This window comes from Neolamprologus multifasciatus, chromosome 12 (genome assembly GCF_963576455.1).
Source record: "Neolamprologus multifasciatus chromosome 12, fNeoMul1.2, whole genome shotgun sequence".
NCBI classification, from domain to species: Eukaryota; Metazoa; Chordata; class Actinopteri; order Cichliformes; family Cichlidae; genus Neolamprologus; species Neolamprologus multifasciatus.
Window position 1 is genome coordinate 26,870,815 of NC_140450.1, and position 21,580 is coordinate 26,892,394.

At 40.7% G+C, this 21,580-nt stretch overlaps 2 protein-coding genes across 2 annotated transcripts; both read right to left on the reverse strand.

The window, feature by feature from the left end:
• Positions 1-961: 961 nt before the first annotated feature.
• Positions 962-5,250, reverse strand: chmp7 (charged multivesicular body protein 7). The gene is made up of 10 exons (XM_085179644.1): positions 4,544-5,250; positions 4,283-4,454; positions 3,779-3,964; positions 3,557-3,690; positions 3,361-3,409; positions 3,128-3,247; positions 2,948-3,046; positions 2,046-2,103; positions 1,732-1,947; positions 962-1,652 (listed from the first exon to the last, which is right to left on the reverse strand). Exons 1-10 carry the CDS (start codon positions 4,804-4,806, stop codon positions 1,597-1,599), a joined length of 1,353 nt encoding a protein of 450 aa, XP_085035770.1. The 5' UTR covers positions 4,807-5,250; the 3' UTR covers positions 962-1,596.
• A 1,368-nt stretch (positions 5,251-6,618) lies between these two features.
• lgi3 (leucine-rich repeat LGI family, member 3) lies at positions 6,619-16,963 on the reverse strand. The gene is made up of 9 exons (XM_085179643.1): positions 16,202-16,963; positions 15,328-15,399; positions 14,645-14,716; positions 11,003-11,074; positions 10,788-10,859; positions 10,315-10,484; positions 10,041-10,205; positions 9,855-9,945; positions 6,619-8,726 (listed from the first exon to the last, which is right to left on the reverse strand). Exons 1-9 carry the CDS (start codon positions 16,402-16,404, stop codon positions 7,997-7,999), a joined length of 1,647 nt encoding a protein of 548 aa, XP_085035769.1. The 5' UTR covers positions 16,405-16,963; the 3' UTR covers positions 6,619-7,996.
• Positions 16,964-21,580: the final 4,617 nt, after the last annotated feature.

Below are 21,580 nucleotides of genomic sequence, written 5' to 3' on the forward strand. Positions count from 1 at the left end.
TGCAGTCACATGACTATAACTCACAATACCATCGTTATGCCAGACCCACTTACAGAGTCTGTTGTTCTTAGATTTAAACAAAAATAAAAACTGAATCACATCAGGAAAAAATATGCCTTTTTATACTTACCTGTGTATGTACTTCTACCAGACAACCACTAGGTGTCCCAATTTTTAAAAGAAAATGTCACTGAAGGGATATTAGTCACTGTATGAAAACAAAGACTGCAAGTAAACAGTACCTTAAAAACATAAGTCATAGACCAAAAAACATTTTTAAAACATAATATTTTACTTCAATGATTTGGTTGTAAGAACCAGTTCTTAGGGCAAAAATGTTACTTTAAGATTAAATGTCTACTTAGTCTTACGAGTCTCAAGTTTTGCTGTAACATGATAATAGAATCAGAATTTGGCACAAAGACGTGAAAGCAAGAATATATCCATTGAGCCTGTGGTAGTGTGAAAATGTGCAGGATATTTCTTGACACACTTGGGCCTGTTAGCACTAGCTGAGCATCCTTTAAGTGCCACAGCCTATCCTTAGTATTGTTGCTGACCAGGTCCACAGTGTACCTATAGTCTGATGGCTGCCTCCAGCAGGTTCACTGTACTCAAAGGAGGTCCTGTTAAAGTGGCTGACGAGTGGATACTGTGTGACAGAAGTTTTGGAAAAGCTAGTCATTTCCTAAATATTTACAGTACAACTATATTTAGGGTCACATATGATGCAAGAAGTACATTTCCTAGTGGGCCTTCCTGTGCCTGTGTGGGCTTCCCTACCCAGTCCAGAGTGCTTTTGTGGTCAATTCTAATAGAAAAATGCTTTATAACTGTCTGCCCAATTCAAATTACACTGACCCACAAGTCTGTTTATTCCAGAGGTGGCTCCAAACAACTACTAAGTAAATGTCTCCTTTGCACAGCCTGAGCACAGGGACCGACGCACGAGCACCACAGATGAGTGATTAAAATAAATTTTATTTTTGATATGGCATATTTGGTTAAACTCACTTAAGGTAGGCTTTTCTCAGTCTTTACAGGTACTCTGTATTGAGACTAAATGCAGTTTTTATAAATCATTTGGCATAACATTCTCTTTACTTTTAGGTTCATATTTACAATCCAAAAGGCCACTTAATGCACTTTACAGGACTGCTATTGATGGACATTTACACACAATAATAAACACACAATAAACAACAAATACAGTTTGTTTTCTTACTCTTCTCAAAAATAGCATAAAATTATGTCCTAGTGGTGACATACCAAAGAGCCTGTTTCAAGGGGTTAAAACGTTCACTCCTGACTTGAGAGCATTTGAAAGCGCTCAAGTTAAAAAGTGCACAGAGGGGAAAATATATTTTTTTAAAGTCCTTTTTGGCATGCCCCCACAATAAGGTAATTTTTTTTTTTTTTTTTCAACGACAAATGACAGAAAGTGCTTTGTTGTCAGCATGGTATTGGCTTCACAATCCCTCAAATCACTACTGAGTATTATTTTAACTTGTACGAACTCGCTTTAATTTCTAAGAGCTTCACTTTGTCTTGATATGCGATGAAGACCTTCAGGCTTGCCACGTCTTGCCTGCTCCGTCACTGTGCAGGATCTAATATCTTGGCTGGCGATGTCAATTTCTTCTGTTGAAAGCCTGGACAGAGAAATGACTGTGTGTTATTTCGAAAGACTTACAACAGCGCTGGACAGAGAACAAAACTCAAAGTGCAAACCTGAATCTGTAAGAGTCAACTGATTCAATTCTTCCTCCAGCTCTTCGGTGCTAATATTCAAGGGGTGTTGAGGTACGTCGGGCAGAGAACTGAGGATGGACTCAGCAGAGGGCTGCAGATTGGTTGCTGGGACTGTGGGTAAACCTGAGACGGAATCTGGCTTTGAATCATTCAACAAAGATTTCAGTTCTTCCTCCAGCTCATCCATGTCTTCATCTACAGAACAAAAACACAAAAAGACATGATTAACTTAGAGCTCTATTAAAATCAGATATAAAGCATCTTGTAGATACAGCTCAAACAAAATGACTTACCTGCAATAGTCACACCGCTGGATATAGTCTGGTTCACCTCATCTTGAGTGTCACATAACTGTTTACAGAGAGGATACATGAAGATCGTTAAATGCTGGAGTTAACTAAAGTGGATCTATTATGCCTTCTCCTTATGTTTTTGTCATTCATATATTGTTAGAGTGATGCATTCTCATATTAATTATGACTAAAATTTCAAGTTATGAGGTCAGTCATCATGTAAATTTTAAGAAAAAGTATAAAATAACCACTTAAGACTTTAGTCCAACAATAATTGAAGTAACTTAACCATGCTGTCATATAATAACACTGAAAAGTATTTTCTACCTGGGTTGTTGTATTTAGTATTCTGTTTTTGCACCATGTGATCACATCAGTAATTTCTATCCACCCTTTGCTTTTACTTGTCATACGGAGTGCAGTCAGCGCGTGCTCGGGCAGCGCTTGGTGGAGTAATTTGTTTACATTTGAGTTGCACATCCCCAGTTGCTATCATCTCCTCCGCCATGGCCTGTTTGTACTCAGTGATGTTTTTTGTACAGTGAAAACACATTTACTTGTTGTTTTCATATTTAGCAGGAATTGTGCTTTGTTGGAGTTTTTTTGAAGCAGTTCCCTTTTTAGGTGCTTTGTTATGCTGCTTTAGAGATGGTGGTGACTGTCAAAGTCGAGCCAGTGAGAACTGATAATGTTATTGGAGTTGCTAAATTCTTATCAATTCCCATCCCTAAGTATATCTAATATCAGCACGGATACCACTACTTTTAACCTATAAAAGGCAGCTTATGTAGAGGAGAGCTGTGTGTCATCATCAGTTTGCAAATTCTGAACACATCATAATGAGTCCCACTTAAAAACAATAAAACATGCAATTAAGTTGAACATAAAAAGAAGTTGTGTACCTCCTGGATTTGATCCACAAGGCTCTCAGCGCGCTCCACAGTCACATCTTTGAGAGAGAGCCTCAGGGCAGCCACTCCAGCCTGATATGCTTGCATAACCTAAAGACATGACAACAACAAGCTTGGTTATAAACAGCTGTACAATAAGGCTGTGGCAGCTCCTGTTAGTGTTGCCCTTACCATCTTATCACTCTGTGACTGGGCTATTCGATCCAGGATTTCCCTGATGGACTCCAACTTGGCAAATAAGTTGTCTGCTCTCTTTTCTACCCTCTTGCGGCCTCTCAAACACCTCAGTGCCTTTTTGGATTGACAGCAAACATAAATAGGTGCTGTGACTGCCATCGCATATTTGGTTGCAAGTGCTTAAATGACTTATTTTTGTTTTTTAAACAGTCAACATTACTATTAACCTGTGATTTCTTCCCTTCCCGCAGCAGAATCCTTGCTTCCTCTTTGCACCTGCAATTGGATCACGTAAAGCAATTTTAGCAACAACCTGTCTTTCTGAATCACTGTTCCTAAAAAATAAAATAAAATTTAAAGAAATCTGATGACATGAAGTAGCACACAAACCGAATCAATCGTTTATTATAAAATGTGAGTTACTTGTCAGCCTCGAGGCCCAATTTCTCAACCCGCTCTCCAAGCAGTTTCTCACTGCGCTGCAGCTGATAGATGCCTATGTCCACGTCACTAACCGCAGACACGCGGTCCTGTCCAGATAGACAAAACTTAACAATCTGTAAGAGAAAACACAGAGAGATTCCTTACATAAAGATGTCGCTGAAAATGTCAAATGTGCAGATTGTTAATGGTGGGCAGACTTACCTTCTCGCCTTCGTGCAATGAAACCATAACTTGCTTGTCCCTCTGCAGCTGCAGGAGCGCCATGCATAGGGTGCTCTCATCAGCACAGATATTAGCAGAGAGGGTGCAGAGATCTTGAAATGACACAATGGAGCAGCTTGAAAATTCACTTCTGCGGTAGACCCTGAGTAATTCTGCTGCTTTCTCCTGGGGAACAAAAAGAGAATTTTGTATTTTAATGGCTGCCAAATACTGGAGAAATGGAAAGAGAAATCCCTCATCCTAGCTGCAATTCAAAATATGCAAGATGCATTTAATTTGGCTCACTAATATGCAGCATCAGGGCTTGACATCTACTGCAATATGAAACTTAAAGTGCATTATGGGAGATCAAGATAGGAAATGCGCACAGTAATAACTTAGAGAAGTTATTGACAGTATAACTAAAAATGTAAAGATCTCAGTGGCTTGAATGTATGGATGTCAGCTGCTATGAATATGTGAACTTTAATGAGAACAACAAACCTTTACTAGTTCAATAATGACAAAGGACTCCTCCAAATGCACCTGGCTGCTACCCAAAAGAGCCGAGAAGGTCCACTTTAGAGGCTTCACTAGCAGCAGACCCACACCCCAGGACAACCAGCCACAGTCCACATTAGCAGCAAACTCCGACTCCCTCTGGATCTTCCCGCATCTGTCCGCCGAAAAAGAAAAATACAGACAATCTAAGTAGACTGACCCAGACTGGCAGGCTTAGTGAGGGGGGGACAGAGATTCACTTACGTGGCCATGGACTGGATGACAGTAGCCAAGCCAAGCGGTGACTTTTCTTTTCTCTTGAAGATTTTGTTCAGTTCCTGCAGATTGACACAGACGGTGCGGCGGTCCTTGCAGCTCTTCACGATCAGAGCCGTCCAGAAGTCCATCTTACTGTCCCAGTCCGTAGTGTTGACGTCTCGGTTCTCCTTGAAGTCGGAGAACATAAAATTCATCCGCTCATCGTCGTCCCACTCGAGGGGGAGCGTAATTTCAGCGGAGTTCGACATTTGTAACACACAAAGCTAAAGTTTCAGTAAACCTGTTTATCGGCTAGCTTGCTGTTGTTGCCAAGCGGACAGCTGAGGCAGCTAGCTTAAAACCGAAGCAGCGTTTGGTTAGCTAGCAACATCCACCAGGAGCCCTTTAAAAAAGAGCCAGAATATCACCGCTTAACGTTTAATAACATGTAAGTCCAGATATCGCTTGCTGGGTAAATCCTACCACTCACGTGCCACCTGCCACAGCAAACCGAGCTGCTTAACCATTAAAAAAAATATCTCGCTAACGCGAGCTATTGTTTCACATTCCAACAACAACAATGTGTGGTAACATGAGTTCACAATTCTCAGCCGTACGGAGAGGCGGCAACAGTCGTTCAACTGCGTAAAAACGTCAAGTCGACCCACAGGGACACCCCGAACAACAAAGCAAGCGCTCCTTCAACTTGCTCGTGAATGCGGTTGCGCCGCTCATGAGCATAAGAGAGGTACGCAACGTCTCTTAATGGAGTCTATTAGTGATGGGATTTCCGGATCTTTTTATAGATCCGGCTCTTTCGGCTCGGCTCACTAACAAGAGCCGGCTCTTTCGGCTCCGAACCGGCTCTTCAGGTTGTTTTGTTGCTTTAATTATTTAATCATTAACAATAATATAAAATTATGCAGAAAAGGAATTACTAATGTAAAAAAAAGTGGTTTTATTTATATATGTTTATATATGGCCCCTAGTGACAAAGCACGTACAAACTCTAAAGCATATACAAACTCCAAAAAAGCACGCACAAACTCCAAAACACATTTCTAGCGTTTACTGAACTTCCAAAACAGAGCTACCCAGATCACTTAAATTATACAATTGAAAGCATGTGTGTATTGTTTGTGTATTTATAGACAAGCACTCATATTTATTCAAATAATTAAAAAAAAAAAAGTTCATTTACCTGTTACTACCACACACCAAATCCAGTTGTTGATACTTCCTGGCTTGTGTAGCCACTAAGTAACAAAAGCTCAACACTGCGCCCTGCATCCTGGAGCACTTCTGTTGTCTTTTGTACGTGCTTCTGAGTTTTTACGTGTTTTGGAGTTTTTACGCATTTTAGAGTTTGTACGTGCTTAGGAGTTTGTATGTGTTTTGGAGTTTGTACGTGCTTTGTTTCTAAGGGCCACCATAAGTATACTTTATTTATTTATTTACTCCACATAAAATGTAATAAATAAATCATATAATACAAAAAACAACTATTTACATTTTAAACTTTTAACTATTTAAATTTTCAGCTTTTTCCTTTTAAACAAATTTAACGTGAAACAACACGAAACACTGCAAACCACAACACAATTAAATATAAATTTAAATATTAAAACAAAAAGAAGATGCACATTCTCTGTCATATGGGCCTGCATGATTTCTGAATCCTTTATCATCTGCAACTGAAAATAGTGGATGATTACTATACCTTTCTAATGTGACGTTGTTGTCCCTCACTCTCTTTCTCTCTGGCTCTGTTCCTGTGCTACTGCGAGTGTAACTAACGCCCCTCCCCCCCTCTGCCCAGCGCAAAGTACAGGCCGCGCATGCGGAGTTTAGCGGAAAAAAGGGCGAGAGAGAGGGTGAGAGAAAGAAAAAAAAAAACCTCACGGCTCCCAATAAGGAGCCGGCTCGCGTCGTTCACTTCAAAGACCCGGCTCTAAGAGCCATTTCGTTCGCGAACGACCCATCACTAGAGTCTATGGACATTACCCATCATGGACCAGATTTCACAGTGTAAATGAAGGTGTGTCCCAACGCATAACCACATAAAATACAAGACACAAGACTATTTGGAGCCCATATTTAATTAATTATAGGATTTAATTATACAGCCATCCCAGTCATGTGCAGATGTACACAGCAAGAATTAATACAGTTTGTGACTGTTCAAAGCATAGACTGCGACAGGATCTTGACCTTGTCTTATAATTCAGTGATTTTGTTATAGTTCCATAGAGAGTGTCGGATAGTTGGGAAACATGAAAGGATGGAGTTTAAATACCTGGGATCTACCATCCAAAGCAACAGACAATGCACAAGAGAGGTAAAGAAGAGAGTGAAGGCAGGGTGGAGCGGGTGGAGGTGTGAGAGGCAGTTAGTTTGGAGACAAGAAATGACAGAAAGACAGGAGGGCAAGCTGTCAGAATTAGAAATGAATACGTGGAGACAGAGTTAGACAGGCGACGCTGGTTGGGACATGTGCAGAGTAGAGATAGTGGGTATACTGGACAAAGATGTTGAAGATGGAGCTGCCGGCCAGGAGTAAAAGTTCAGACCGCAAAGAAGATTCACAGAGGTCGTGAAAGAGGAAAAAAACAGAGGGTTGGTGTGACAGAGGGGAATCCTAGGGATGGGATGAAATGGAGGCAGATGAGCTGCTTTTGTGACGGGAGCAGCCAAAAGAAGTAGAAAGAGAGACGGTATAGTATTGCTCCCACAAATCCCAAAGTTTTGTACATGACCTCCAACTCAACCATTATTTAAGTCCCAATGTCATGAAAAACAGGGAAATCTGCAGCATAACAAAATCAGTGAATGTCTGTGTAAACTCATCTTATAAACATCATAAGAAAATCGAACTGCCCAATGCTCAAGTAGGTCTACGTAGTTTCTGTGTTTAGTTTGTTTCTCATGCATCCTCAGATCTGCTCTGACCCTTTGTTAGAAATGCAGATTCAAAAACAGATCCATGAATATCTCATTTGTAAAGATAAAGATAGTCAAGGATTGATGTTATTGCATTGTTTTATAGAGATATACAATGTCATGCAAGTAGCTACTCAGATCAGCTAGCCAAGATTTTGGAAGTTAGAAAACTGATGAAGATTTACTGTCAATTGTACAATTACCAGTGAATGATCCAGTAGATGCACATGCATCTCATTGTCACATTAGTATGATATACAACGTAATCCAAAAACAACATTACCTGGAGCAGTGATGCAGTAATGACATGACACTTGTGTTATTAAGTCAAAGAACATGTTATTCTTTCAGATATCAAGGGATAGTGCATAAAAATAGTTTAAATACTCATTTAATTAATTGCCTCGCTTAAAACATCAGAGGAAACAGCAGACTTTTATTTCCATGGCAAAAACAGTCTTTTACTCATTTGGCACGTTTGACACATATCCAGGAACACCTCTTGTTGCTCTCTCGTGTCTACTTGGCACTGAGATCCACCACCAGGTGCTGGTAGGCTAGGGTGTTGCCTTTGAAGCTGGCGGCAAGCAGGATATCCTTGTTGTCCACAGACACCAAATTGAACCCCCTTGGGGCTCTCATGTTGAGCTCTTGGAAGGGCTGAAAGCGCTGAGTGAGGTCATCCCACAGGTATACCCTGGAGAAGGAGAAATCGCTTCCAAGAATGAGGTACTGGCGAAGGCCCACGACGAAAGGATACACTGCCATTGAGCCCCTGGAGGGGAGAGTCTGGATTTCCACAAAACGTTGCCCTTCCCAGCGGAGGATCTTGGAGTCACCGATGAAGCGTGTTAGACAGAGGTAAAGAACTTTCCTCACCCAGAAGTGCTTAACCATCTGTACATCGGCCAGCTCTGTGATCTGCGAGTGGAAAGCAAACTGTTTTTGGCTTCGGTTCCACTGGTAAACCACCGGTGGTTGAGAGGCGCTGGAGAGGATGAGATGAGGCTTTCCCCCAACGTCAAGGAACTCGACGTGGGTGTCTCGATGCCAGGGATGGAGGGACTGGTGGGAATAGAAACCGTTGCTGTACCACCGATAAATGCTAGTGGAGCCCGCCTTGGAGCTGTCTGCTACCACAAAGTACCATTCGCCGTCCAGCTGGAAGGTCTCCACAAAGTTGGGCTTCCTTACCCGACTGGTGTCAATGTCTTGGATCTTTACAAAGCGCTGCGGGTCCTCTTCCCACCTGTGTTAGCAGAAATGCTGTCAGTGCATTCCCAAAACTTTAAACAATTAGATCAAAAAGTTAGATGAGTCGTTCACTGACTCTTTTATCACATCTTTGATAAAGTTAAGAGCAGCAGGTCAGCTTAGCCTTGCAGAAAAGCTGCAAAGCATCAGTAATTTTAGGCTATAAGGTGAAAATATTTTGATAAAACCTTGTGTGACTGGTTGCTTCATCTGGCAGCAGATCACTGCTTTCACACTGTGATCTGAGGAGTCTGTTTTACATTATAAAGGTAAAAATACACCTGCCAAGCAGTATTTATTTTCAAACAAACTGCAGCTTGTACTGCTGAACGCTCACTGTAACTGACAGCTTACTGCTAACACGACTGCTTCTTGCCACAAGCCACTAACCGCAGCCCTAGCTAGGGGGCAGTGTGGCTATTGAGAGGTGGGTCAGCTGTTTACTCCTCTTGCGGACTGCAGAGTCTAATGAATGGAGCTTGAGCTACTCCATTTGCACTCTGAACTTGGTCAAGCTTCATCCTTGTACCTACCTCTCAGAAATCTTTTTCACTAGTGTGACGGCTTTCTGCCAGAAAGGCTTTGCAAAGACAAGAGAGGTAGTACATAAAGAAACAAACGTGCCCACATTAGAATGACATTATAGTGGATAAATGGCAAACGCAGGTTTGAATTCCACAGTAAACCTAAATTTAGTGTTGATTTTTTTTTTCAAAGGATCTGTGTTTCAGTTTTCAGACACAGTTTAAGAACCAAAAGTACTTGGATAAGTTTAGACAACAAAACTATTGGTTAGGGTTAAGAAAGAATCATTGTTTGGGCTAAAACAGACCCTTTCACACTCTTATCCAAGTGTCAGAAAAACCTGGCATAAAGTTCTAAAGACAATATTGACCTGTGTGTGTGGATCTGTGGCGTTCCTGCACTATTTAAAGCTCCATTGATTCTCCCTGTTTCCCTGTATTTACTCAAGCTTCAAATTTACCCAGAAGATATTAGAGTGGAGTTACTCTCTCAAAATAAAGGGAAATAAAGCACTATGTACTTAGCTGCTCATATTTAACATACTGAAGACATTTTACAGGTCCCTAGTGGTATGTGAGAAATAACTAACAAATCTTACTTGTATATGTGAGATCCACCGAAAAGTTGAGCCACGACCATGTAAAGTGTGTTGTTAATCACCACGGGTTTGCAGTACACGGCGGAACGAGCTTCAAGAGAGACACACGTAAGTCAAAAAACATCAGGACCCGTTCCTTAACACAGCGCTGTACACACTCATATGCCTTCATCTTCAGCAACTTACAGGTAATGTTGTGAAACCTCCTGAAAACCATTTCCACGTGATCCCATATATATAGGGTGCAGAACCCCGAATCAGGCTGAGCAAAGGCCACAAACTGATCTCCATTGAACTCATAGGACTCAACTGACACAGAGTGGAAAGGGAAGGTTTCGTACACGGCAAAATCTGTAGGAGGAGAAACCAGAGGCAGCGTCATGGCCAGAGACATAAGAGAAGTCTAAGTAGTCAGTCAGGAGTTCAGTCTTAGTAGTCTAATAAAAGATTAAGGTTAAACCTGCACTGATGCAGTTGAAGTCTCGTGGTGTAAGGTCGCGGATTCTGCGTCCCTGGAATTCAAAGGGGCTGGCGCAGTATATGGCGGGAACAGAAGTGTTGGTCTTCTCCATCCAGTCTACAAGCCACTTGATTTTACAGTCACAGCGGAAAGAGTTCCCACGCAGGTCTCTAAGTAGCAGGTGGGGATCAGGGAAAATATGTGAAGTTCAGTCTTGAAAGCTCAAACTTAAATCTTTCAGCAAAGAGTGCAAATCAAACAGTTCATTTTTTAAAAACGTGTGTGTTTCAAACAAGAACCGAAATAGAAACAAAGCTCATGCTCCAGTCAGACAGCTCTGTGGACCATTTGGCTGGAGTGTGGCGCTCCACTGAGGCCTCAGGGGAATCTGAGCAAACCACTGTTCATAGTGACAGACTGTAGGGTCAAAGCACTCGAGATGTTGAGGCGGATTTCAGTGTGGGCGCACTTACAGATCTGTGAGGATGTCTAGATGTTTGAAGAGATCTCTGGGCAGCTGCTGCAGGTTGTTGTTTGAGAGAGAGCTGAAAAAACAGAGTTGTCATCGTGTCGTGATGTGTAGTAAGCAGTTGGCTGCGTTAGTTGCATAAATGCATAGATTATTAGCTCGGTCGTGTTGCTAAGTAACAGGTTCTTTATTGGAAAGCGTTACCAGAAAAGTACTCACAGATGAGTCAGAGATTTGAGTCCTCTGAAGGTATGCTTCGAGAGAGTCTGGATGTCGTTGTTCTCAATGAACCTGAGGAAGGAACAAATTATTCATATGTTACACAGTGATGTTAAACTCTGAAATTCAGCCATTCGTCATTGGTCGGAGGCTGTAGCAGCAGCAGGGTTTTCAGGGATTAGTCAATTTTTTTCAAGGGCTGACTTTTTCTTTTGTTTTGTATTTTTTGTATTGGATGTAATCTTATTGAATGATCCTTGTATTAACTGCAAGGAATTGAAACACTAAATGTTAAAAACTATATTTCCGTCTTAGCTTTATCTGATTAAAATCCACAGTCTTACAGAGAGCTCTGTGTTCAGCATCATTTGATCCTGTTCTGTCTTTGTCTATTGATATCCGAGGACATGCTGTACATCATGTGCAGACTCTCTGGCTGGATATGATATTATTACTTTATTAGAATTCACAGCAGGTAGCGATGGTACTGGCAGTGATGCAGGCCAGCAGCCTGAGGCATAGCCATCATGGAAAGCTGCACACCCCAGAGCATCAGCTAACGACTCTCTAAAGCTCATCGATTCACAGATGGCATATTCAGCTTGATCACGCTGCAGAAGCAAAACACTTGCTGTCGCGGGCAAATTTATTTTCTGGTTTACTTTTGGCATTCTTTGCCATACTGCGGAATTCTGTGCAGATTACTGTTATGCACTTCACTGAGAAATAAGATGGCCTCTATGAAGGACCGTTACTGACTAAATGAATATACTTGTGATTGAATTAGTTAATTATTGTATAACATTGAAACTGCTTCTGTACTTATTTAGCTATATATTTTTTTCCATTGACTTTTATCCATCAAATTATTATCTAAAAGTAATTTGTTTACGTAGCTACTTATGTACTATTTTCACATTGCCTTTTTATTTCCCCCAAACTGTTAATAAAACGTATTTCTGTGTTTTGTTTTTACACTTTTGCTTTGCTATGTAAAGAAAAAAATGAATTCTTTAATCAAAGTGTGAAAATAAATATGGAAATGAATACAAATATAAAGAAATATAGACACAAACTGAAACAAACCTGCTAATGTCTCCTACATTTTATATTGGGTTTTTTAAATTATTTATTTATTTGTTATTTTTGCAGTTGTGGTCCTCCATATACATATAGACTTACTTTAATGAATCCCTGACAGCTCCAATGAAATAATTATTTTTAAACATAATGCAACAGTAGCACAGTAAGATTCAGTTTATTAGTTTGGAAAATATGTTATTTCTATTTCAAAAATACAGCGCTGTGCAAAACTCCTCATTTATTTATGTTTTACCAAGAAATGGGAGGGGCAGCGATTTATTGAAATGGGTAAACATAAAAGAAATATGGAAATGGAGTATATAAGGAAAACACAATATATATTTATAAAATCAATATTTGGTATGAGAATAGTTCTCCAGGCTTCTTGAAAGACATTCAAAGTTCTTCTTTGGATGTTTGCTGCCTTTTGTTCTGATCTCTGTCACCATGATCCCACGCTGCTTCAATAAGGTTGAGGTTCAGTGGAGGACAATCCATGACCGATACTGTTGCAGTATCTTTTACCTGTCCAGGTATGCTTTTACTGCATTGGAAGTGTCATATTTTGAAATAAATTCTTTTCTGAACTGTCTGCTATGACTGGAAACACACAGTGTTATGACTGACACAGGGACCAGTCAGGAAAGTAGAATATAGAAAGGTTTGTGAGAAAAAGGAGGTCTGAGAGATTTTGGGATACCAAGTGACTGTGAGCTTTGAAAGTAATGAGCAAAATATTGTTTTCGCTTAGTTCAATGGCAATCCATTAAATTTAGACTGATCTGTTCTGCAGAGTTGTGTACCATTTGGAGCTGATGAATGAGTTTTTTAGGTAGACCGACTTCTTTGGATTAAAAATAATCCAAAGAAAAAGGCATAGTCTGGAAATGTTACACAGGTGGAAGAAGGCTGACAGTTAATAATCACTGAGGTGGGCAGCAAACGAGAGAGTATTGTCCAAGATGAATCCAAGACTTTTGACACTTGTACAAGTGTGGACCCAACAACTATCTATAGAGACAACAAAAGGGTAGATTTTTGAAAGCAATTACTTTGAGCCAATAAGGATAACTTCACTTTTATTGACCTGATTGATTGCCATCCAAGTGGTGATGGCTTATAGGCAGGTGGTGGGGATAAAAGGGGGAACATAGGTGTTGGGTTTTTGGAAACATAAAGTTGTGTTTCATCAGCATAGAAATAAAACTGTATTCCAAAATGAGAAACAATTTTTAAGAGAGGAAGGAGATAAATTATGAAAGTATTATAAATTATGAGTCCCAGCATTTCTGAGGGACACCATGTGTGAATGAGGCTGATAGAGAGCCTTGAACAAACTGTTTCCTGTTTGAAAAGTAGGATGTGAACCATTGTAGTCCTGTGTCCTGGATTCCAATGCTGGCAGTCATTCTAACAGAGGATGGAGAATTATATCAAAATTGGGACTGAATGTCAAGGAGGATGAGGATGATGAGAAGCATGGGATCTAATCCAAAAAGGAGGTCACCAGTGATTTTAACAAGAGCTGTTTGAGGTTATTGAATATAAGGCTATTCCATTTGTCTCATCCAAGCTGAGTAACTTGTTGATTAGGCAGTATCTGTAAGTATTGAGCCAATCTACATGCACAGGCAATTCAATTTTCTTGGACAGCCATTTGAGTCATCCCACAGGTTTAGGCTGACAGAGCTCAGAGGTGTATCATGAAGAAGACTCTGACAGTGCGGGTTTTAAATAGATCCAGCGAGTTGAATGCACAGGTTAAACTGTAATCATAGTTATTTACCAAAGCAGCAGCAGAAATAAAGGGTGAGGAAATAATTAAACTGGTGAGTGTGGTGAGATTAATGCTTTTGAGGGGGAAGTGTCATGTTTCTGTTGAGATTTTTTAGAGGCAAAATATTGTCACAGAGGGTAAGCTTTGATCTGAGATGGAAAACTCCACAGCATTAAAATGAAAAGGTGTGACCCTAGAACGGCAGACTAAATCGAGCATGTAGCCCTTAATGTGGGCAGGAAGATGAACACATTTTCAAACAGATCTAACAAAGATTGAAGCTATCCAGGGTGAAAATAAAATCTTGTCCAGAAGCATCAGTAGCTTTATTAAGATTAATATTAAAATTAAAATTATATTTGTGAGTAACTACATAAAGGTCAGCAAAATTGTTTAGTGAGTTTAGTAATAAAACATTAAACAAAGAAAACAAAATATTTCAGGTCCAAGGACTGAACTGAAAATGAGAGAAAAAGCAGCCAATGTCCAAAAAAAACAAAACAAAAAACAAAGAAACTTTCAAAGGACTTTGAGAAAGCCTGGAGAACTATTGATCAAGACCACTTTAGGAAATCACAAGAAAATCTGGAAGCAAAATATACAGAAATGAGGGGTGACTGGAGATTTTTGCTCTGTACTATACAAACTCAAAGATACTATTTTTGTTATCAGTGCATATAAGACAGTAAACTGAAATATGATACTACAATGAATTTCATTGCCTTAAAGACTAAATGAATAAATTAAAAGTAATTTGCAAATGAGGAAAGTGAGACACTCACAGGTACTGCAGGTGAGCCAGACCAGCAAAAGCATCATCAGTTATAGAAGTGAAGGTGTTGGAATTCAAGAGTCTGCGCAAAGAAGGAAAAGTTAAATCACCTTACTGTTAGAGTTCTACATGTCCAACAACAGAAGACACAAAGCAGCTGGTTGCCATTTAAAGTGTCTAAAAAAACAACCAAAAAAAGCCAATGTCCCGCTATCCTAAAACGATTTGTCACAATTTCAGTGTGTAAATCTCAATGCAAGGCAAATGTTTTCAACAATAACACATTCGGACTATAAGGAGACGCACAAATGCAGATGTGCACATGAGCGCCTTACTTATGATTGCATCTGAGGACATAAAGGCCCTTTTGTTTAGAAGAGCACAAGTGAAGGGAGTCAGTCATTGGCAATGACACTGATACAGAGCCACTTAACCCTTATTACTTGCGCTGTCACCACTGTTTTCAATAACCATTCATTTCTAGTACAGTGGCTCAAGTCCTTTCATTGTCCCTGCTAAACAAAAGATGCCCGCGTGCTGTATGAAAGCGTACCTGTGTGACAAAGCGCAGTGACAGCGTGTGTGCGTTTTATAAAGGGGGTAATAGCTGTACACTGGTTGCTTGAGAGCTTGTGAGTCAAAAGTTTGCAATGTTGTGCAGTTTTAAGGGTGTAGTGCGGTCAGGCAACTCACAGGAACTGCAGCAAGTGAAGGTGTGAGAAGGCTCCCTCAGGGATCGTAGTGAAGGCTGCGTTCACCATTGTCCTGTGTAGACAAACAACAGCAGATGTCATCAGATGTGTCACACGCCATGTTTGTGTTTAAGGGTTGAAAACACCATATTCTTAATATTTACTGCACCATTTCTTTGTCATTTTATAAACCTGTCATCTTTGCCTGTCATGTGCTTGCAGCTTGAATTGCAGTCGTGGATGCATCATTCGATAAACTAGGCCAACACAACTTTACTTTTTTCTCGTACTAAATGAAGGCACCACCACCAGCCCGTGCTCTTCAATTCCCTTGACCCAACAGTCAAACACCAGTGATGGGGGTTAACATCATCAGTGCCTTGTAACCTTTTCGGTGAAACATAACCTTGCCCCAGTCAAGCTTTCACTCCTCATTATTTGTGCTCCATTTACCGAGCAGCTCTCTGTGCCCTCTTCAAGATTAAATCTCTCAGAGGAGAAGCAGGTCTCCTGCAGGGAGAGAGGGGAGCTATTGTTAGTATTCCTCCCTGGAGCTTGATAGGATTTTTACTGCCGTGCTCCCTCAACTAAGTTTACCATGCCTTCACCGTAAAGGGACATTATTGTCACTGTTACATAATACTGCCAATGCAGAGGCGCGCTGCATTGTGAAAACATCAGCAGGAGACGCACCTTTGTTCACTTTAAAGTAACTAAAAGGCAAGCGAGGGGTTTTTCATGCATCATTACATAATGCAGGGTGACATCAGTGATGTAGCCGTCGGTGCCAGCCTGCAGACTGCCGAGATTTCACACAGGTTAAGATAAAGATGCTTCTGCTGAGCGAGAGGGAAACATATAAACAGAGAACTCACAGAGAGATGATTCCAGGGGGGAAACTCTTGGGGATAGCCTTGGTATCCACACAGAAGGCACTGTCTTTGGTGCAGGAACAGGTTGCAGGGCAGCGGGGTATCTTTGGGGCTCTCCTGCTGTCTGACTGCCCCGGCAGGCAGAGAAACAGACACAGAACCGACAAGCAGGCTAGCCTCACCCATCTTGGTCCGATTTCGAGCATCGTTGGTCGGGAGGAAAGGGGAGCTGTGAGTGAGCTTCTTCTTAAAGTTTTAGATCAGTAGCAAGTGGCGTGTTTGAGAGGCGGTGGTCAGCCTGCCTACAACACAAGCGCACGAAAGACAGAGAAAGAGAGAGAGAGAGATAAGATGGGATGTGGGTGAGAGAGGAAAGGAAGGTAGAAAGGAGGGAGAATAAGGGTAATCCTGTGTATCCTCGGTGGGCGTGGGTGCTCTGCAGCCTCCCTAGATCTGTGCAGTCTTTTTCTGTGTCCCTGTCAGGAGCTGCTGCCAGGATGCACACTGCAGGAACGATGAGCGAGGCTCCTTTCTCTCCACCAGGACCTGTTTTCAGTGCCGCTGACAGTGAATTATTTACTATTACGCATGCAGAAAACCTCTAAAACAGCGGCAGCAGCAGGGAGAGATGAGAGGGTCTTGTAGAAGACGTCTCATCAGGTGCAGAATCCTGTCAAGCTTCTGCAGTCAGGAGAGCAGACAAGGAGGCATCAAAGACACAGGCAATATGTGCGTGCATGACTTCATGTTTCAGTGGTTGTATGTGTGGGAGGGTGTTTTTATTCTTCTAAACAGCAGCCAGTGCTGAGATTTCTCTTATTTTGAAGGTATTAAAATAAACATGACTCAAAAAGAAGGAAGAAAAAAGTGAGAAGGAGAATATGAATGCTACCCAATATACAGAAGTGTATTATTATGTTATGAAATAATCTGAAATGAGTTTCTCAATCTCGGCAGTCAAATGTGTAAGTAAACAGGAAAAAGTTTAATCAGTAACAACAATGGCTGAAAAACAAACCCTTGTTTTTTGTGTGTTATTGCTACAGATTGTTTATATGGTGATACACGTTGCTTTAATATATTCAAATATATAATGCAGGTAATGGGGATCAGAATAAACAAATGTGCAATATGAAACTGTTGGACACTTCTTAGACTCATCAATTACAATGATAAGAAAAGTGTACTATTTCTTTGTGTTGACACAACTAAAACCACTGTCTACACAGCAATTACCCTAAAAGTAAGTTCAATCACCTAATTTTTTAGGTGAGCTTTAGATTTTAAAAAAAGTGTTTTCAATTAAATAATAAATTGAAATCTTGATTGCTTAAATGTTGTAAAACACATACTTACTACTGTTAAATGCAATAAAATGCACAATGGGAGCTATAAGAGCTTCTCTTTGTGCCTTTCTACAAAAACAAATATTTTTTTTTCTCTAGAATATTTTCATTTTGTTTATCAAAAGAAGTAGCAGCAGGATTATGAAGATAATCATCTAATATCTGATAAACATCAGATTGCCAGTGTGAATTAGACGTAATCTCTGTCAAACTCAGTACTGCCTCCAGACACCAGGTGGTGCTGTTGTCAATAAAATGTACAGCATGTTTAGGGCTGTCAGCTGCACTGTGGCCAAGTAGCTGGTGGCAGGGGCTGCAACCTCAGTGCCAGGCATTACCAGCTTTCCTGCACAACGACTCTGTTGTCACAAGTGCAGAGACCCTGCGACGTGCTGTCTGTCCAGGTCTCAGCACATTGTTTCCAACCCAGACGCACAGCATGTGGTTTTAATCATCTGATTCAAAGCAGCAGCTCTTTGTACTTTTTTTTAAAGTAGAGGGTAACTCTTAACAGACACATGTAACCAAAAGTGTGATTTTGCTTTTGTTTTTTCAGTCCCATATTCTCTTCTGATTTACTGTATGAAAGACAATCAAACCCATTACTTGATGTCCAAAAGCAGAAAATACCAAAAAATGTCTGAATGGGGCATATATTTGTTTTGCCTTGGGACAGTCTGATTCATATCTGTGAGCAGCTTCTAAAGAGTGTAGTGTTTTTGAAAAGAAATCTTCAAACCCGTGAAGCTGCAGCAACAGCCTTCCAGAAGCAGTTACAAAGTTGGGTGGTGTCTCTTTTGTGCCTCATCCAGTTTAGGAATGCCATTCCTGTACAGTAGCTATTTTTATTGTTTATTTTCTTTTGTACTCCGTGTGGCGTGTTTTCACTTGTCTCGTTTTTTTTGTGCTAACTGTATTTGTAGATTTATGCAAGTTATGCCAAGTCAGGAGCAGTTAAGTCCTTGCAGAGCTCCACCCAATCCAAAACCTCCGGTGGGAACCAGCATAATTGCATGGCATAAAGAAGGGAGCATGAAACAGCAGCTGGAAACCCTAACATGGCCCATGCGGAGGAATCTGAAATGCTGCTGAGCTTAATCCACAAAATTCTCCCCATACAAGTGTACTTAGTAAATCATAGGTCTCGGTTTTAAATACTGTTTTGGAAAAATGTGCTGTGTGAATTCAGTCGATCATGACATCAGAGCATGCATGATTTCAGTGTCTTAAACAATGAACCCTTAAAAAATTAAACACTGAATTGCTTTGTTTGCCAAGACATAGATGAGAAGTCTTCCAGTCAGCTTTGGTCATGATGTGAGTGTACCCGCAGCAGGCTTATCACTCCGTTTTAGAAGCGCATCAAAGTGGCACCAAGCTTACAATCTACAGTACTGTGCAAAAAAAAAATGTCGCCCCTCATTTCTTTATATTTTGCTTTGAGAAGTGATGTTGAGCAATAGTTCTCCAGGTGTACTGCAAAGTTGATCTTTGGATATTGGCTGCTTTTTCACTCATCGCCAGTCTGGTCCTTGTATCTGACCATTTCTCAAAGGAATCTTTTTTGTTTGTCAAGCCACTTAACACTGACCTGTGGATCAATCAAGCATTTAAAAAAGGCACCTAAATCAAGGGATTGGCAAAGAAGCTAATTTAAATTGTATCTTTAGCCACTTTGTTATTAGCAGACTAAATTATTTATTCCAAATTCTTTAGTTTAATCCATGAAAAAAATGCCAAAGATAACACAGTCTGACAGCTTTAAAATATTATTTTCTTATCAACAAGATTACTCACAAGGACATATTAGCCAGAAACGTGGCTCGGGGTTTTAGGGTGGAGTGCAGTGTGTTTTTAAAACATTCAAATTGTCAGCAGTATTTACAGAGGAGGTCAGGGGAGAGGTACAGCAGTGTCTACAGCCATATGTAAAACACAGTGGAGGCTCTGTCATAGTTTGTGCAGTCAGATTTTGATTAACCATGTAGTACCAATAAGTGTCAGATTGGCAGTGGTTTCATCCTTCAGCATGCTAATCATCCCAAACATACTGCTAATGCAGGAAAAGCATACCTATAGAAAAATACACACACGTATTATTGAAGCAGTGTGGCTGTATTGAAGAATAACCGTGGTCATACCTAATATTGACTTTCAAGCTTAGTAGAACTTTGCAAACTCTGTTTTTTCACATATATACTGTATACATACATGGAAATCCGTGTATGTTTGCATGTTTCAGTAAACTGCCGCACCTACTTCCTATTTCCCTAGCAAAATATAAAGAAACAAGGGGTGGGTCAAGAGTGTTACACAGCACTGTGAATCTCAACAAGAAGCAAATAATACTACAGCTTTTGTGTGTGTGTCATCATTTGTTTAATATCGCATCTCTACCCATTTTTAGCCCTCCTTTTGGTCTCTACCTATTCCAGAGGAATATATCCCTGTCTGCTTGTTTCTGGCTGCGATTAAAGCAGTTCAAATGAAGCTGTGCATAACATTTGTGGCCTATATAGCAAACACTGAGCAAAAACTGTCTATAAAGCACTATTAAACAGAAAAAAGTTGCACACTGTCGCATCATTTTCACTTTTAATTATTCATAGTTTTGTTTTGATTAGTTAGTTATAGCCAGCAGAAATAAATAATTTGATATTTTTTCTCATAAGACGAGTAGAACATGAATAATCCAAGGCTTATTCTGTAACTGTATTAACAGCCCAGAGGATAAACTTCGAGGACTGTGCTTCTACAGGCAGTGCATCCTTAGCACATCTCTCAGTCAGGAATTATATGGAATTAACAGCTGTGCCTTTTGAACTGCTTTGTTTCATATCAGCCCTTCGGGCAATCAAGGAAAGTTCAGCCAAGTTACCACTCACTCTGAGAGCTCAACATTAAGAGGAACACTTGCTGAGTTTGGCAAAAATTAGTCATCGAACATTACAAGTGTTCTCGTCTGCCAAACTCTCACCATCCCATCATATCCTCTGCTGTCTGGCACGAAGGTGTTCTGAAATCCAGACTTTTCACCTCTTCTCCCTAAAGCCCTGCCTTACCGGGAATCAACCCTATTTGGACAACTGGAACTTTACGTCACAACTCTGTTGAACAGCGTCCGTTCTCCTCCGTTTCAAACCCACATCCCATTCTGATTATGTGCCAAGCAGCCTGAAAAGACCTCTCTGTCACTCTGTTTCAATTTCTGTTTGGTTTTCATGGTTTGGCATGGTGACTGTTCAGGAAACAGCAAAGAGAAAAAAAAAAACAGAGTTCTCCTCCGTTTCAAACCCACATCCCATTCTGATTATGTGCCAAGCAGCCTGAAAAGACCTCTCTGTCACTCTGTTTCAATTTCTGTTTGGTTTTCATGGTTTGGCATGGTGACTGTTCAGGAAACAGCAAAGAGAAAAAAAAAACAGAGTAGGAGGAGAGGTGAAATTTGCTTCACCTCAGTTCTTTTCAGGGAAAATCAGAGCCGCTCCAGGCAGCGGATTCACAAAACTGTCAAGGCTTCAGTCAAACATGCGCACACGCAGACACGGCGCGGCGTGTGCACTTCCTCTGGAATTCTTTACACGAGTTGATTAACAGAGATAGACAAGGGCACAAATAAACAGGGGATTCTGAGGCATTAAATCATTAACTTCATCTTCAGGTGTCTCCATGAGGCCGTCGGCCGATTCATGCCAGTAACTGAGTTGGCCAAATTTGAGGACAAGCTGACGTCAGGCCTGGTGAGTCAGGAGCCATTGATGCATTCACACGTGACCAAAAAATCAATAAGTTAGTAAGTGTCTGTCACAACAGGCCACTTCCGATCACGAATATATCACATTTGAACCTGTCGCAGAGTCGCAAACATGCCAGTAAAACTGATAATCATTTTATATAAGACAATAAAGCTAGAGCTCTCAGTCAAGTGTTACTACTCCAACTAAGCCAGTGAAATGGAAAGCAAGGGGCAGAGCACAAGCAGGCTGGATACTTTCAAGGTTTCCTCCCAAACTGTGCCAAGAAAACAACCATTCCA

Bases quoted from the DNA above. Each gene is read 5' to 3' on its own strand.
- lgi3 (XM_085179643.1), bottom strand. From the start codon at position 16,404: ATGCTCGAAATCGGACCAAGATGGGTGAGGCTAGCCTGCTTGTCGGTT. The intron at 10,206-10,314 runs GTTTAACCTTAA...CTCCTCCTACAG, and splicing joins CTTCAACTGCATCAGTGCAG to ATTTTGCCGTGTACGAAACC. The intron at 8,727-9,854 runs GTAAGATTTGTT...CTGCTAACACAG, and splicing joins GGTGGATCTCACATATACAA to GTGGGAAGAGGACCCGCAGC.
- chmp7 (XM_085179644.1), bottom strand. From the start codon at position 4,806: ATGTCGAACTCCGCTGAAATTACGCTCCCCCTCGAGTGGGACGACGAT. The intron at 4,455-4,543 runs GTAAGTGAATCT...TTCGGCGGACAG, and splicing joins GTCATCCAGTCCATGGCCAC to ATGCGGGAAGATCCAGAGGG. The intron at 3,691-3,778 runs GTAAGTCTGCCC...TTTCTCTTACAG, and splicing joins CATTGCACGAAGGCGAGAAG to ATTGTTAAGTTTTGTCTATC.